Source organism: Arthroderma uncinatum (assembly GCF_011692745.1).
Source record: "Arthroderma uncinatum strain CBS 119779 chromosome Unknown scaffold1, whole genome shotgun sequence".
Taxonomy (NCBI): domain Eukaryota; kingdom Fungi; phylum Ascomycota; class Eurotiomycetes; order Onygenales; family Arthrodermataceae; genus Arthroderma; species Arthroderma uncinatum.
The window spans coordinates 5,546,341-5,563,133 of record NW_022983863.1 but is presented as its reverse complement, the minus strand read 5'-3'; the positions used below and the strand labels follow the sequence as shown (position 1 = coordinate 5,563,133).

At 48.2% G+C, this 16,793-nt stretch overlaps 7 protein-coding genes across 7 annotated transcripts; 5 read left to right on the top strand and 2 right to left on the bottom strand.

Moving 5' to 3' along the window:
- Positions 1-1,360: 1,360 nt before the first annotated feature.
- GIQ15_01663 (uncharacterized protein) lies at positions 1,361-1,858 on the top strand (the record flags this gene model as incomplete). The annotated part of the gene is made up of 1 exon (XM_033549080.1): positions 1,361-1,858. One exon carries the CDS (start codon positions 1,361-1,363, stop codon positions 1,856-1,858), a length of 498 nt encoding a protein of 165 aa, XP_033410031.1.
- A 908-nt stretch (positions 1,859-2,766) lies between these two features.
- On the bottom strand, positions 2,767-3,342 carry GIQ15_01662 (uncharacterized protein; the record flags this gene model as incomplete). The annotated part of the gene is made up of 1 exon (XM_033549079.1): positions 2,767-3,342. The coding sequence occupies one exon, from the start codon at positions 3,340-3,342 to the stop codon at positions 2,767-2,769; it is 576 nt and encodes a 191-aa protein (XP_033410030.1).
- A 970-nt stretch (positions 3,343-4,312) lies between these two features.
- On the top strand, positions 4,313-4,810 carry GIQ15_01661 (uncharacterized protein; the record flags this gene model as incomplete). The annotated part of the gene is made up of 1 exon (XM_033549078.1): positions 4,313-4,810. One exon carries the CDS (start codon positions 4,313-4,315, stop codon positions 4,808-4,810), a length of 498 nt encoding a protein of 165 aa, XP_033410029.1.
- Positions 4,811-5,563: 753 nt separating this feature from the next.
- GIQ15_01660 (putative oxidoreductase) lies at positions 5,564-5,767 on the top strand (the record flags this gene model as incomplete). Its single annotated transcript, XM_033549077.1, has 1 exon — positions 5,564-5,767. One exon carries the CDS (start codon positions 5,564-5,566, stop codon positions 5,765-5,767), a length of 204 nt encoding a protein of 67 aa, XP_033410028.1.
- Positions 5,768-5,966: 199 nt separating this feature from the next.
- GIQ15_01659 (C6 zinc finger domain-containing protein) lies at positions 5,967-8,372 on the bottom strand (the record flags this gene model as incomplete). Its single annotated transcript, XM_033549076.1, has 1 exon — positions 5,967-8,372. The coding sequence occupies one exon, from the start codon at positions 8,370-8,372 to the stop codon at positions 5,967-5,969; it is 2,406 nt and encodes an 801-aa protein (XP_033410027.1).
- Positions 8,373-9,952: 1,580 nt separating this feature from the next.
- Positions 9,953-14,722, top strand: GIQ15_01658 (ATP-binding cassette transporter; the record flags this gene model as incomplete). The annotated part of the gene is made up of 7 exons (XM_033549075.1): positions 9,953-10,698; positions 10,755-10,922; positions 10,979-11,929; positions 11,994-12,870; positions 12,976-13,366; positions 13,473-13,999; positions 14,054-14,722. The coding sequence occupies 7 exons, from the start codon at positions 9,953-9,955 to the stop codon at positions 14,720-14,722; spliced, it is 4,329 nt and encodes a 1,442-aa protein (XP_033410026.1).
- Positions 14,723-15,633: 911 nt separating this feature from the next.
- Positions 15,634-16,191, top strand: GIQ15_01657 (uncharacterized protein; the record flags this gene model as incomplete). Its single annotated transcript, XM_033549074.1, has 1 exon — positions 15,634-16,191. One exon carries the CDS (start codon positions 15,634-15,636, stop codon positions 16,189-16,191), a length of 558 nt encoding a protein of 185 aa, XP_033410025.1.
- Positions 16,192-16,793: the final 602 nt, after the last annotated feature.

Here is a 16,793-nt window from a genome sequence, read left to right as displayed (position 1 = left end):
TGGAAGCCATCAAAACGGAACTAGTACGGCGGGAACGGGAACTGGTCCGCTGGCTCTCGAGTTATGATAAATTCCTGGGTTGGTAAGCGCTTGTAGGGCCGCAGTTTTAACACGATACTCCGGCTGTTGGTGCTGTTGCGTTCGGCAGTCCAAGCTAGTCTTTCCCCTGACTTAGCCGTGTTTAGAGAGAGTAGATAGGAGGTATCCTGGACTGTTTCAATCTCAAATATGGTTGGAGGGATGGAATATTTGGTGGAATATGCAATTTGGCCATCTTTGTTTTCATCGAAACGAAGCCATTGAAAGTATAGGCTATATGGTTGCTTCGCTCTGAAGGAGTGCCAGTTCTTGATACCATCAGTAAGTGGTACATCAACCCAAGCCGGGGAACTACTGCCTCTCCCAAATCCGATACTATTTTCATCGGAATTGACTGTGAGCTGCAATCCACTTTGTTTATTTTTGATATTGGCGTATTGGTCAGGAAGCGAGGAAATGCATGTCGCAAAGGCACAAAGGGCAACGAACGATGCAATATGCATTTTTGCGGTCAGGTAATAAGCTGAAGTTGAAGGAGGGACGGTTATAGGAGTGAAGTATAGAAGGCCAGGGAGAGGGTATAGGGCTTTTATACCGCCAAATAACATCAACTAGGCGTATAATATGAATATTGCTATAGTGTTGTGTGCCAACTATTTGCCGCTCCTATCCTATCCAGAGAAAATTTGGATACTTCCTCGGGAGAGCTCGGCCAGGAATTGGTCTCTGATACTCATGGTAGAAACTGGGTTCAAGTGAGACTACCCATGCATAACCATAGGGTACACGGTTAACCTTTGTTTATAGATGCCGACTAGCCAATTCCAAGCTGACATGCTCCATGCTAAACTCGGATACGAGACGAACTGGAGCAAGCCCCGTAACCTCGATGAAATGCCCGTTCACGGTTGATGATATCTACCTCCAGGGCTCAAAAATAATAACGGGTAGATGGGGTTATGTTGACTACAGTCTACTCTCTACTTAGATAAGGTAATATCCTTCAATATCCATAATCCTGCCGCGGCTGCAGGTAAGATTTTAGTTCGTTTTATTTTTACGAGGTATTCTTCTCATGCCATTACTCTTATGATGCTAGGATACTTGCGGTACTAATGTTGGAGACCTGTCTTGCATCGTATTTTTTTCAAAAAAGGTTTTCGATGCCTTGGAAAGTTTTAGGATTGACGTGGGCTCATACATAATCACCCCTTTATCCTTTGGTTTCTATAGCTGGAGGCTATTGTTATCACTTCTTGTCCGCTTACACCGACTACGATCCCTCTGCAGCCTGCAAACCAGACTTGACCACCTTCACACAATGCGTTTTGTCTATACGGCATGTCTGTACCTTCTGGCGGCCTGTAAGGCAAGAAGTGCTGGAACCTGGTACCTGGACTACCCTATGAATGCCAACTTCACTATACTGGACCACTTTAACAACGACGTCGTCTCTCCTGGTGGTGATGGAATTATTGAAGTGAAGCCTAACACAACCCACCGGTGGCTATTCGAGTACCTTTACGAGGACGCCTACATTATCCGCGACAGCACAAGCCATCGATTTATCTATTTCCCTGAAATCAAAGAAGGGGCAGTTGCTACTGTTAGCGAAAAGGCTGCAACGGTGTTGCACCCATATATCCCCGAAAACGCCCTTGGCAGGATACTTGTACTCACGGAAGGGTCTGCGTTCTTCTTTACTGTAGGACCATATAGCCCTGAAGAACCGAACCGTCGGGTTATAAAGCTAGTGAAGAACTATTCGGATGATGATCGGCAATTCAGCTTCATCAAGAAACCAAAAAATGGCAACTAGATCCAGGGGCGGATTGAATCAATGAACGAAAGGACGAACACTACCTAGGGCGGCAGGCAAGAGCTTGCTGGAGAACGGGAATTAAGGGCACTGAACTGCGGAACACAAGCAGATGTACTCTATTACGGGGCATGCTCTATATAGACGAAGAAAATGCATTATACCAGCGCCTCAAGCAGAGAAATAACACTGTATATAGCAGCTTGACATGCAATACTGTCTTCAATAACCACTGTTTCATTCCAAGGCTCCAATGTACCCTATAAATCCTTAAGCTAGATCCTACCGCGCGGGCTGCCGGTCCAAGGCGTGTTGTGTTGCCAAATTCTTCCTGTGATCAGTATCCCGTAAAACTCAGCGTGTTCGTTGCTATGTGTGTTTCGGCGACTCGGGCAAGCAGGCCATGTCTCTTGTGAGGTCCGTGGAGCTTGAACCCTGAGCTGACGTGCAGGAGGCCAGTGCTATTTTTAAACGATAGTTAGGCTGCGCGGGAAAAGAAAACCAGATCCAAGATCCAAGCGAGCAAAAAATGAACAAACCAGCGGGGCAGACCCGGTCTTTAGCGTTAACTAGTTAGATTCTGAGTTTATGATCAAGCCACCCCGGTCGATCTTCCGTTCATACTTCATCTATACGATTGCAGTATACGAAGTCCGAGGGGTTTCGTCCAATATACGTTGAAAGAGAAAGACACATGGTAAATGGAAAGAAGTGGAGGATGAGTGTCACTATTGCCGAGTACAGCAATTGGCTTGTAACTATTGAAAACTGCGAAAAGAAGAAGTCCATTAAATACAAAGCATCCTTTCGGCATATTATGAAGAACTGAGGCCGAGACCCGGGTTTGCTGGGTTAACTCATCCGACTGACGGCCGATAGCGTTGCATCGAGCATTTGCCTACGCCTGGTCACCCTGTTTTTGGCACCGTAGCCATGACATATTCCTGCCGGCCTTTTCCAGATGCCCATTTGCGCAATTTGAGGACCATGCGTGAATCATTGGTGCTATACGGTTCTGTAGTCCACGCTAGAATGCCGTCTCCCTCTGTATAACTCGCGGAGATATTGAAGACAGCATTTGGTGAAAATATAACCTCAAATAAGGTGGCGGCTGTCTCGCTAAAGGTAGCAACTGCTCCATCCTTGAGTTCTGGAAAATGTATGAATCGGGTGCTTTTGCTATCGCGTATAATATGGGTGGCCGCCGTAAGATGCTCAAAATACCATGGATTGGCTTCTCCATCCTTGATCTCAATGATATCACCACTCGGGCCATTGGTGATAGAGAGGACATCGCCGTTGTAGTCATCAATAACCTTAATGTTTGCAGTCAAGGGCACATTTCTGAATTCGAAGCACTCGTCGCCGTCGCAATTGAGACTGTTGGACGTGGTCCTTGACAGCGGAATTTTAGGGTTTTTGAAATCTTTAGCACGACCCTTAGATGCCAGGAGGGATAGAAGAATGGCAGAGATGAAACGCATATCGTTATAGGAATCGGGCCCTATAGTCAAATCGGACTCAATATTTGTAGAGTAGTTGTATGAAGCGTGGGCAGGATAAGGACGATGAAGTATAAGGGATGGGCGTGGTGGGGTTTAAGAGTTGAATTTTTCTATCTTGCCCGTTCTGCAAATATCGATATTTCAGACTAACATCGGGGCTCTGAAATTTGTCTTTCTAAGGAGTGAATAACGGGCTTCACCTTGGCGTATAAAGGCTAGACAATGTTTGCTCAGCTCGTGTAGCAATATTTTCTGGATATAAGCGGCTGCTCTCCGTCCTTGGACGCATAGTCAAGGCTAGAGCCTTATTAATGCGGCGCATATCGGCATTCGTTGGCCCGATATGATTTTTTCCGGCTCCCTATGCAAAGCCAAAACCAAGCTAGAATCTCACTTGCAGAAGCCATTACTGCTGGATATCAAAGTATGTGATTCTGATATTGCCCATGAATTGTGAGCTAGAATAACCCTAGTCGCCTCAAGCATCCTTGTATTTGCAGATATTTGCTAGAGATGATAGGTAGGCAGAGACATCGGATCGGCTATTCGGCAGTGACTAGCAAGCCATATGCGATGCACCCTAGCAAGATATTCGTCCTTGGAACCCTGTTGATAAACGGGAGTGACTGGAAGCCCTCGGATATCTGGCCAAGCGCCCGAAAGGGCCACAGTTTTTGCCCCTATTACGCCAGTAAGGATCATCCTTGTTCACACAATCCAATAAGTCCATGTATAAAATTAATCCCCTGGATAAACACGGCATTTTCCATTGACTTGTGAATTAATGCTCCCTAGAAGTTATACTTTGAATGGTTGATATCGTATCCAGGCTACCGATGCATAAAGGCAGAGGTATCCTCCGTATTTCCATAGTCAAACACTCTAATCACCCTACTACTCTATAATTCCCATCTTTTCAACGCAGCTGCAACGTGTCTCAGCTGCGAATATGCGTGCCATATCGTTGGCCATTGCTTTCTGCACCTTCGTGGCGACCGTCTCTGCGGATTACACCATCATCACAAGCAGCCAATATGGACTGAATGTTACTCTCAACGGCGCTAAGAACGGGATCGAGCTTGATCCAGGTAGTCCCTGTCGGTATTGGGATGCGTTTCAGGCCGCTAAAGGTGTCAAAGATTGGTATTTTTATCGCATTAGCAGTTCAGGAGTCACTGGGTATCTTCGTTACCTAGACTACCGAACTGGAACAATTGCAAAGGTCGATAGGATTCCAACCCTGTTCCAAGTTGAAGCGGATGGGCATGGCTCCTATCTGGTTGCTCTTGAGTCTGAGACGCCAGGTCAGAGACTCGCCTGGACAGTCGAACACAACGACAGCGGCACGACCGGCGGGAACATGGTTTTGAAGTTACGCCCTTACGAGCGCAGTGAAAGCCAGCGCTTCAAATTTACTCAACAATACGTGGAAGAAACGCATTGTTAGCAATGGAGTGGGTGTATCTGCCAACGGACGCGAGGAGAGAGCGGGACTTAGGATATCATGGAGGACTCGACGTGGAGAGCGCGGCTGCTCACAGGATACCTAAGATAAATATCACTGATATTTTATCGCCTATGATTGTGAGAACGACGCCGCATTGGGAGGCCAATACAATCGATGGCATGCGGCGCCGAGTTCAATGTATATATGCCATCAAACTAATATAGTAACTATCCTCAGACATCCCTATCTTGAGGTGGCTATATCATCTCTTTGCCTGTCTGGTCCTTGAAAACATTTTTAGCTCATCACATATAGTTAGCTGAGCCCCTTCACTCTCATGCCTCTTACTAGGGTCCTTCGAACAAGGGAAACTTGGGAGGTCGCCCCTTGGGAAGCCGTTTTCTGTCCCGTCAGGCTTAACCATGCTTCCCCGGCCCCCTCTGTGGCTTCTGGCACTTCGTCTGGTTTAGTCGCATTCGTTAGCGAAGATCCACCGCTTGCTTCTGGGTCAGGCGCCGCCTGCTCGAGACAGGATTCACGTAGCACGGCCATAGCGAAATCAGAGTAATAGACTTGGAATAAGGCTTAACTGAAGGAACTACATAGCATAGAAATATTAAATCTAAATACCTTATATATATCGCTTGCCTGTCCAATATCATGTCCCCGATGCATCGCCCCTGAAGGGCCCGTGGACGTCCGTAAGTGACGGGGGGGACGCTGCGATCCAGGCCATCTTAGCAAGCGTGAAGAATGGAACCAGACATGGGACGTGTGCTGCGTAACGACGGTGTGAAGGTGTTTAATGTGTCGCCAGGATTTTTGGCCACAACGCTTAGTGACGATCGAGTGACCGGCCAGCAGGTAGATAAGAGAGCTATGGGTGCCATTGATCCGGCCATTGGGGGCGGGTTCTGCGCCGATATCGTTGAGGGGAAGATGGATGAACAAGCTTAGCCTATGGAGGTGATGAAGAGAGATAGCATACAGCTATGGTAGGAGGCTGATCTAGGTCTAGATCTTAAGCAAGTTGGCTTGAATGCTGCGTATTGGAGAGGAGGATAGTTAACTTTCATATCGGAGCAGAGATGTGTGCATGTGCCTATGAACAAATACAGGGTGTTGTAAAGAAATACATAGCCGTACTCTAGGATACCTACTCCCACTCTGTCCAGGAACCAAAATCGTCAGCGTTCACATTCCCCCCTTCCAAGTGATTAATAAGGCTATCAAAGAACGCCATGTCTACACCTTGAAACGCCCAGTCGTCTGCCCCCACTGTCAGGCCGGGATACAGATACTGGTGTCGCACTGTGTCGTCGATGGTGGTCGTAAACAGCGGCGTAGATAGCTGTGTATTGGATACACGTGTCGATAGTGTCGGTGGTGATGGGCAGGGTTGGGTAACCGTGGCGGCTCCTAGGTGCTGGGGATGGGCCTGGGAGGCGGATGAGGGGCCTTGAAAAGCATCATTGCTGCCCGGGTCAGTGGGTAGATGTTGCTGCCGCTGCTGCGTCGACGGCGGCGGTGAAGGCTGAGACGCAGGGGGTATATCGTGTGTGGGTTGCTCCATAGATACGACACCTTCGCGATTAAGCCTCACAGTGCCGAAGTATGGGATACCTATGCGTAGAAACTGTCCGTCGTCCGTCGCCGTGGCTGAGTCTACTTGTAACTCTGTCATCGCTAGTGAGGTTGTATAATCATATCTGTATATATTTCCCTTGGCCGCATCGGTCTCGAACGCGAGCAGCGTCTTAAGAAGGCCTGAGGCGCGATCGCTAAGGACGTCAGTATTGAGCTTTGCAACGCCCTCCATGTTTTCCAAGACTTGTTCGATCATGGCTCTATCGCTATTTCGTTGGTGTGCGAGAATGTTGATGCCGCCGTGCTGCTGGTGCTGACGCTGCTGGCGATGCCCGTCAAGATGCGCGATAACTAGAGTCATGGCTGCGACTAGAGCAAAGAAGTCAATAGATCGAAGAGCGAATGCGACGCGGTTGAAAGACCGGAACATGATGAAGCGAGTTAACAACTCGCGCGACGCATTAGCGCTCGCAAGCTTGCTGTGACCATATTTAGCCGCTGTTGCAGTATCTTGTGCCTGCGCCTGCGATCGTAGCATGTACGGCAGATGTAACAGGTTAAGAAGGTTGAAGTACAACATTTGATCGAACAGACGGATTGTTTCCCAGAAGGTCTTGTCCGGATCACGTACGACGCTGGCCAAATTAGGAACCAGCCACCATTTACTCGGCATCTCGTTGCCAGCGGCTTGCAGGTCGGCATCGATCATGTGCAGGGCTTCCAGATTGTCCATGGCAGACTGTTCAGCAGCCTGGTTAAGTTCTAATATGCGACCGGCGATGACGCACTGTTTGCGTTCGAACATACCTTCGATGGTATCACCTGTTATCGCGGCTGGGGATGCCATGCTAACGTCTAGCGACCCCTGTGGAAGGCCCAGCATCAAGCACGACTGGCGGTCTGTACAGACTATGCGAAACCAGAAGAAAGACGGATAGACCAACCGGGAGGAGTCGATGGCCTTGAACAGCTGGTGGGTGTCTCTGCGATGTAGGCCCATCATCTGAGCAACCAGCATGGCGCGGCGACAGGCAAGCCAGGCGCGCCGAAGATGACCACTGTTAGCCTCAAACGATGACTCGAGCATGATGCATTCAAGACCCTCAATAGAGTCGAGCAGTTCGTCGTTGCTAGTCACTAACGCAATAACCGTGTCAGCTAGGCGACGCATGAGTTGGCGCGGCGGCTCCGAAAGGCGCTTGATCTCGTCGGCGTGAAGCTCGGGGTGTAAGTACTGCAAACAGGTGGCGAGTTCGAATAGGTACTTTGCAAGCAAAACGGGGTGCGTGGTTGGTGAGGGTATCTCACCCAGGCTTCCCTTAAAACCCCCAGGCCCTTGGTTTGCTAACACAGGGTAAGGATGGGTAATAACTTTATGCAGCGAGACGTCAATACCTGCCTCAATCATAAGGTGGATGTCTTCTTGAGGAGGCATGGCGGCATACAGGGCAGCAGATATTTTATCATAGGGGATGTTTCCATGGCGAGTAGTGGCGTTTCTTGCTGGCGACGGTATGACGGGCGACGAAGCCGGTACTTGGAGGCGCTCCTTTTCCAGTCTTACATTCGACTCGGCCATGTTAACGTCCCCGTCCGCACTCGCACTCGGAGCAGAGGATACAGCTCTCCTTGTCATGTCCTCGCTCCCCGTTAAGTCATCGCCCACGCCAACCTTCCTAGCCAATCGTTCCACAAGAGCCTCCACACGCACAATGCGATTGCGCTCCAAGGCCGACGACGATGGTGATGCAGCGAAGGCGATCTCCTCCGGGTATTTCTGACTGACGCAGCTGGCCCCTCTCCTGCGACATGACTGACAGACGGAGTCCCCAGGAGTGGAAAAAGAGCACTTCATCTTGCGACGCTTGCATTCCCAGCAGCTACGGGTTCCCTTGCGCACCTTTCGGTGGTGGCTAATCTCTATATTGGTATCATCCTGTGAGCTTGACTCTGCAGGCACTGGGGCGCCTTGCATATTGTAGAGTGAGTATCGTGTGGAAGCCCCGCGCGCGCTAGGTTCAATATTAGATCATCTGCAGGCGCTCAGCCAAGCTCTTTACGACGGTTATTAACTGTTAGTATCGTGGCAGGCTCTTCAAGGTACCTCTCAGATCAGGGCCATGCTAGGCTGCAACTTAAGCAGAGTACCTAAGTTATTTTAGTCCGTTTCCAGTGCTAATTTTTCAGACTGTGGTGTACAGCAACAACGCACTTACAAGTAAGTGGCAGCATGAAGTAATAGGGCCATAGGTACTCAAGGTGCCGTACGGAGTACATTTGCTAGTATAAAGAGGGGAGAAGATGAAGTTGGAATGTAGTGAACGCCGGACACTTGGGTGGTAGTTAAGATACGTCCAGTAAGGGGTCCAATTGGTGACGGCGGATCAAGTTTAATCCGACAGTTCACAAACTAGGTTAAGTTGCTACCATTTGCGCATATATATTGTATGCTGCCCGCTTGTATCCATGGGCAATATCTTGTGATTATAACTCGGTTTTATAAAAGTAGTTAATGACTTACTGCCTAGGATCATTTGCAATTACATCCTGGGGATGATCATGGAATAGGCCTATACGGATAAGCTAGCTAGGCGACTGAGACTGTTTGGTTCCACTTGTAAACAATAAGGTATACGCCGGAGGCCACCTATTTAGGCTTTCTAAAGCCTCGGGCCTCTATATTTCCAGTGGCGAAACTCCTCTTGGAACTGGCGTACAGAGCACTTCATGCCAAAAGGATAAGGAGGCCACTCTTTGTATGCAGGTCCGTCAACTGTTTGGATATAGCGAGAGAATTGCCTGGCGCTGAGCCCTTTGTGTTGTATTTGTATCGATTCTAGCAAAAGGGAAAGGGTTGTAACCTAGCTATATATACGGAGTATTGATTTTGGCATATACTCGTTGGGTGATGATACTCGCTGGGTGATGATACTCGCTGGGTGATGATACTCGCTGGGTGATGATACTCGCTGGGTGATGATACTCGCTGGGTGATGATACCCCTTGGGTGGTAAACTACGTTAAACTCCGAACTCTGCCTAACTAGCGCGCCAAGCCGCTACGTCTCGGGCGAGCTTAAGCAAACGTCCGGGCTTCGGCGGAAGAACTTTAACCTCATAACTGTTGGTGAGCTTCCTCCGCCGCAGGGCCGGACATTTGCTTCCCCGTCAACGAAGGAATAGTGGCAGTTGAGCTCTGGCTAGATAGAAGTCGAAATAGCTATGGCTCCGGGTACACGGCGGAATTGGGCAGTTGCTGATCGGGCCATCAGCTTCTACGGACATCCGGACGATATGACTCTCCCTTGAACGAACATCGCCAAGGTATATCAATCCAGAGGGTAACTTCAATTCAGCTGCAGTTCTGCCAGCATCCTTCTTTTCCTCGTTTGCTTTATTGTCCAATTCTTGGCTGCTTCTCTCTCTCTCTCTCTCTCTTTCTCTCTCTCTCTCTCAATTTTTTTGGGCACCCCTTTGTCGAGCACAAGATACCTTTAGCGTGGACTAAGGGATTTTCCATCTTAGAGACGCCAATTCTTTAGAGGCTCCGACCGTCATGGCCTCCACATCGTTCGAAAATTTGAGAGAAAACGGGATTTTTAACCATCAACCTCTAGCCGATGATGACAACTTAGCCATGGCAGAATCAATAAAGTCGCGGCATTCCATGGTGCAGGAGTTCGCTAGGAAATACTCTAGAAACGGAGACGAAGCCCATACCAAGCCCATATTCGGGAGCACTGACGAAAATTCCCCGCTGAATCCATGTGGCAAGGAATTCAATGCCCGTGCGTGGGCTACGCACGTTTCGTTGCTCGCTAGCGAAACAGGCCAGGGTTTTCGTCGAGTTGGCCTATGTTTTCAGAACCTCAGTGTATTCGGTTATGGCACACCAGCTGACTATCAAAAGGATGTAGCCAATATCTGGTTAGCGCTTCCAGGTATGATTCGGCGCTTCCTCTTTAGCACAGCAGGCCAGAAACGCATCGACATTCTGCGCCAGTTCGACGGTATCATCCATCCCGGCGAGATGTGCGTGGTCTTGGGTCCTCCTGGCTCTGGTTGCTCAACTTTCCTTAAAACAATTTCAGGAGACACGAACGGTCTCCACGTCAACGAGGGTTCCTACTTCAACTACCGCGGCCTTTCAGCCAAGGAGATGCATACGGCGCATCGAGGTGATGCTGTCTACACGGCCGAGACCGATGTCCATTTCCCCATGCTGACAGTTGGAGAGACATTGACCTTTGCATCGCGTGCACGCTGCCCGCAGCAACTGCCACAAGGAATTTCTCGCAGCGAGTACGTCAAACATGAGTCATACCTCGTTCCATTTTCTCTAACAACGTTTTTCACAGGTACTGCGAACACCTTCGCAATGTTGTCATGGCCATGTACGGCATTAGCCACACCATCCATACCAAGGTAGGAGACCAGTTCGTACGAGGAGTCTCAGGAGGAGAACGCAAGCGCGTCACTATTGCCGAGGCCACGCTTGCCAACGCTCCATTTCAATGTTGGGACAAGTAAGTAAGGACGAGGTACTGCAGATCCTCCAACGCATACTAACGGCTATCTTAAGCTCGACCCGTGGTCTAGACTCGGCCAACGCGATAGAATTCTGCAAGACCTTAAGGCTACAGGCTGATCTTTTTGGTCAGGCATGCGCTGTTTCAATGTATCAAGCCCCCCAAAGCGCCTATGACTTATTTGACAAGGCCCTGGTCATCTACAAGGGGCACCAAATCTACTTTGGACCTGCATCGAAGGCTAAAGAATATTTTGTTGACCTTGGATTTGAGTGCCCTGAACGCCAGACAGCCCCCGACTTCCTCACGTCCATGACGCTCCCCGCGGAGCGCATCACTCGTGCTGGCTTCAACCCCCCGCGGACCGCCGATGAGTTTGTAAACGCGTGGCGGAATAGTCCTGAATATGGCAGGCTGCAAGCTGAAATTAAAAAATACAAGTCTCAACATCCAATTGGCGGCCCTGATGCTGAAATTTTCAGGCGGCTCAAAAAGTCACACCAAGCCAATGGCCAGCGCCTCAATTCTCCGTATATCTTAACATACCTTCAGCAGGTCCAGCTCTGTATGTGGCGCGGTTTGGCGCGGTTTAAGGCAGACCCATGGCCAGCCATCTGGGTGATGGTCGGAAATACCATGATGGCTCTCATTATGTCATCCATGTTCTACAACCTACCCCAGAACACGGGCTCGTTTTATGGTCGTGCGGTCATTCTTTTTATGGCCATCTTGTTCAACTCTTTCTCTTCCATTCTCGAGGTTATGACGCTATATGCTCAACGGCCCATTGTGGAAAAGCACACCCGATACGCCTTTTACCATCCATCCGCCGAGTCATATTCTTCTGTGTTAGTTGATTTACCTATTAAAATCACTAGTACTATTTCCTTTAACTTAGTGTTTTACTTCATGGCCAACCTTCACCGTACGCCTGGAAATTTCTTCTTCTACCTATTGGTGGTATTCCTCATCGTTTTGGCCATGTCTGGTATCTTTAGGTTTATGTGAGTTATTATCTCTCGGCCATGCAAGTGCAGACGGAGAATACTACTAATATAATTTTTTTAGAGGCTCGCTTTCACGGACGGAACAACAAGCTATGGTCCCCGCTTCTATCATGATGCTTGCTCTGCTCATATTCACCGGGTTTGTTGTCCCAGTAGACTACATGCTACCCTGGAGTCGATGGATCAATTATCTCAACCCTGTAGCCTATGGCTACGAAGCACTCATGATCAACGAATTCCACAACCGCAACTTTCCGTGTACCTCCTATATTCCCGACTACATCAACGCCGCTGTGAACAACGTAGCCTGTGACGCTGTCGGAGCAGTTCCCGGCCTTGCCTATGTTAATGGAGATGACTATATCAACTCGGCATACAGCTACTATCATAGCCATAAATGGCGCAACGTCGGCATCATCCTCGCCATGACTATTTTCAACCATCTTGTATATCTTACTACTAGCGAGTATGTCCAAGCGAAGAGGTCGAAAGGGGAAATTCTTGTCTTCCGTCGAGGCTTCGTTCCACCATCTTTAGCCAAAGGCGGCAATGATACCGAGAAGTTGATCACTGGGCACATACCAGTCACAGCTACATTAGATACCTACACATCTGAGGTAAAGGGAGCCTTTCAAGGTTCTACAAAAGTCGTCCATTGGAGTAACGTGTGCCATGAAATCAAGATCAAAAAGGAAACCCGGTGTGTCCTGGACAGAATTGATGGTTGGGTTAAGCCTGGCACTCTAACGGCCTTAATGGGCGTTTCTGGGGCCGGTAAGACCAGTCTTCTGGATTGTTTGGCTGATCGTCGTGCGGGGGTGGGTGTCATCACTGGCGAGATTTTGGTCGATGGGAAGATGCGTGACGAGAGCTTTCAGCGTAAAACCGGCTACGCCCAGCAGCAAGATATTCATCTAGAAACGAGTACTGTCCGTGAGGTAAGTTTATATACCCTGTGGTACATATTCTAATCTATACTCAAACTATACTTCTTCGTGTACCGTCTTAGAAGCATTGAGAATCGCCTGCTAATTTCATACCAGGCTCTAAAATTCTCAGCTCTCCTTCGTCAGCCAAGAACTACCCCAAAAGCGGAGAAACTCGCTTATGTGGATGAGGTTATCAATATTCTAGGCATGCAGGAGTATGCCGATGCTATTGTTGGTGTTTTAGGCGAAGGCCTCAATGTTGAGCAACGTAAGCGCTTGACTATTGGCGTCGAATTGGTTGCCAAACCACCGCTACTGCTATTTGTTGATGAGCCCACATCAGGCCTTGACTCCCAAACCAGCTGGGCTGTCCTAGACCTACTGGAAAAGCTATCAAAGGCAGGCCAGTCTATCCTCTGCACTATTCATCAACCTTCTGCAGTGCTGTTTCAACGGTTTGACCGCCTGCTCTTACTTGCCGAGGGAGGGAAGCAGGTTTATTTCGGTTAGTGACACTCATGCCCTAGTTTTTAATATTCGTTTGCTAGCTTCTGCATGGTCAAAACAGTACGTTAGTTGGCTTCGAAAATACTAATACAAACTGGGCACAGGTGATATTGGCCATAACTCTCACACTCTTATCGATTACTTTGAGAGTAACGGCGCCACCGCTTGCCCGCCTGGTGCTAATCCGGCTGAGTGGATGCTCGAAACTATTGGCGCTGCCCCCAGTTGTTCCTCCGAAATTGACTGGCACCAAACTTGGCGTTCTAGTCCAGAATTTCAAAGTGTTCAGGAAGAGTTAGCACGTCTTAAGGCCAAAGGCTTAGCTCGGCCATCAGGTGAAACGCTTGATCCCGCATCATGTAATAAGTTTGCTGCAACACTATGGCAGCAATTTGTTGTGGTTATGGAACGTGTATTCCAACACTCCTGGCGATCACCCTCCTATATCTACTCTAAGCTTTTGCTCTGTATTGCGACTAGCTTATTCATTGGCTTGGTTTTTCTCAACGCCCCGCTAACACTACAAGGTCTTCAGAACCAGACGTTTGCCATTTTTGAGATGATGAGTATTGTTGGGCAGTTGGTAGATCAACAAATGCCAAACTTCATTCTGCAACGGTCGTTATATGAGGTCCGCGAATGACCCGCCAAAACATACTCCTGGATGATCTTTATGGTTAGTCAGATCATATCTGAGCTCCCTTGGAGCACCCTTGCGTCAGTCTTGATGTGGGCCTGCTTCTATTTCCCCGTTGGCCTCTATAAGAATGCTGCAGCCGCCGGTCAGGCCACGGAAAGAGGGTGGTTGATGTGGCTGCTGTTCTGGCAGTTTCTTCTTTGGGTTTCCACATTTACCCATATGTGCATTTCCTTCGCTGGCTCAGCCGATGATGGCGGCAACATTGCCAATTTTCTCTTTGTCCTCATTTTCTTCTTCTGCGGTGTGTTGGCTTCGCCAGCTCAGATGCCTCGTTTCTGGATTTTCCTCTACCGGGCCTCTCCATTGTCGTATTGGGTCTCGGCTATTCTATCAACTGGCCTGTCTAACGCTGAGGTGACGTGTGCGAGTAATGAACTCGTTCCCGTTTACCCCCCAGATGGTCAGACATGCGGTGATTATATGGCAGACTACATATCGAGGGTGGGTGGCTACCTATTAGACCCCAACGCAACCAGCAGATGCGCCTACTGCAAGATCAAGGACACCAACGTATTCTTAGAACACGTTAGTTCATCGTACGATACCAGATGGCGCAATTTCGGGATTATTTGGGTGTACATTGCTTTCAACATTGGCGCGGCCCTGTGTCTCTACTGGCTGGCAAGGATGCCTAAGTGCAATAAGAAGTTGTGAACAGGGCTGGATCTCACTCAAATTTTTAATATAATATAAAATTAATATTTAATTATTTTAAAGACTTTAATTTTAAGTATATTGTTTCTAATACACTAAATAGCTAATTATCTCCCCCTTTTTATTAACCTTTTTACTCAGAATTTCCTCTACTTACTATTTCCTTTTACTAGTATTTATAAAACTCTGAGTCTCTCCTGGATATAACTCGATCAGGGCATGGCACTCCCATGCAACATTGAGGGTTCTACACTCTGGGCCGCCTAACGCCAGTCCGCTTCATCACCTAACCTCGTAAGTTCACCGTGGACTATCGTGGGGGGTGGATCACACGCAGTTAGAGGCTTCCCACGTCCTAAGAGCCTTCGAATTCTTTTTACCATCTCACACATATGGGTGACAAGGATGATAACGTCATGCACCTATTTTCCAACTCGGTTTGTGAAATAATCATTGCCCCATGACTCGCAACAGCAATGACTTCGGCCGCAGTTCAATTCCTGCTCCCGCGAGCTCATGGGGACACCGAGTAGTTTCCTTCTATACTAGGTCGAGATGCAGATGGTCCAAAGCAGCTGCTGTCCCACTGCGTCAACATGTCACTTCGGGCGAACAGTCCACTTAAGGTACAGTTCACAACTCAAAGGTTTTGCAAGTATGAGGGGAAAGATACGGAGGTGAGGACTATAAAGGGCACCGAATTTCTAACTAGACGCTGCACGATCTTCTAAGAAGCATTCTTCATCGTTACCAGCACCAAAACGGCTTTACTATATCCTCCCGTACCACATTTGGCAATCTTTACAATCGCTACTCTGTCTGCCGTCTCACCTCAAGTTCTGAAGCTAGACACAGTCTACGAACCAGCGGCATACAACAGTCTTCAATCTCTTAGACAAGCCCACAGTTTGATGACTGAAGATGTTCTAGCCAAGCTTCAGGGTCCAATTCGGCAGGTATTCCTCGACCATAAAGCGCAAGACCACCACGGCATGTGTCTTCTTCACAACCACTTTCAAATTCCTGAAGGTCAGCGTCTTGTTGAACATGGACCCATCTCTCTCCCTTGGGATCTAGGAGGCGAAGACAAGATCGTAGTGCCGAAATTCAACGGAGTCATTGCTCCCCGGTCGATCAGGCTTTTCGATTGCAAATTAGCACCGTTTGAGTTCATTTTCACTTTGAAAGAGCCCGAACTCAGCCTTGGGTTCTTGATAACGGCTTTTCGTGTCATTGAGGACTTGAAGCTACACAACGTCTTAAGGATCCGTTACTTCGACAAGCACGACTCTCAGCTCTCAGTTAAGGTTACTCAAGGAAAAGCAAACGTCGTGGTACCACAAGGAGTACTCTCAGATTCGAACCTCATCGATGCGTTCTGGGTCTTTAATCTAGATGGAAGACGAAAGGTGCCACTGCAGAGAACAATACTTTCCACAGGGAGGTGGTGCGCGCCAGGAAAACCATAGCTGTGGCTAGTGGAGATGAGATGTACCTTCAAGTCTATCCTTTACCTGAGAGGCATTAGAGTGCATGTTGGTAATCTTATGTGCTATTTAATATTCATGTCTAGTTCGAACGATCGTAACTTGAATTTTTTTTTTTTTTTTTTTTTTTTTTCAATACAAACAAGTCTAGCTTACCTTTGTTGCTGAACATGTTCCTATTCCATTTGCAAATTTTGCTTTAAGATATTAGTGTAATGTAACTCCTGGAGCCAACCGTTGATTATGACAACCTTGCACTTGGTTAAACTTCGCCTGTCGATATAGTCGACTCCCGAAACATACTTGTGAACGTTCCGTGCCCCGTACATACCTGCCCGATGGCTTTGAAGCCGAATTTGCTATATAATGGAATTGCATTAGGCGATGCCATGACAAAAGAATTCCAACCGTAGAAGTCTGCTTTATCGCATCCCCACTGTAGTAGCATAGATCCAACGCCTTGTCCCTGATGCTCTGGGGCCACTGATATTGTATTTAGTCCTAAAGACTGTCGTTAGATTACTTCGGTCTAGGAATGGTCGAACACCTACTCCATATGTTTTGTTGGCTATGCAACACCTTTA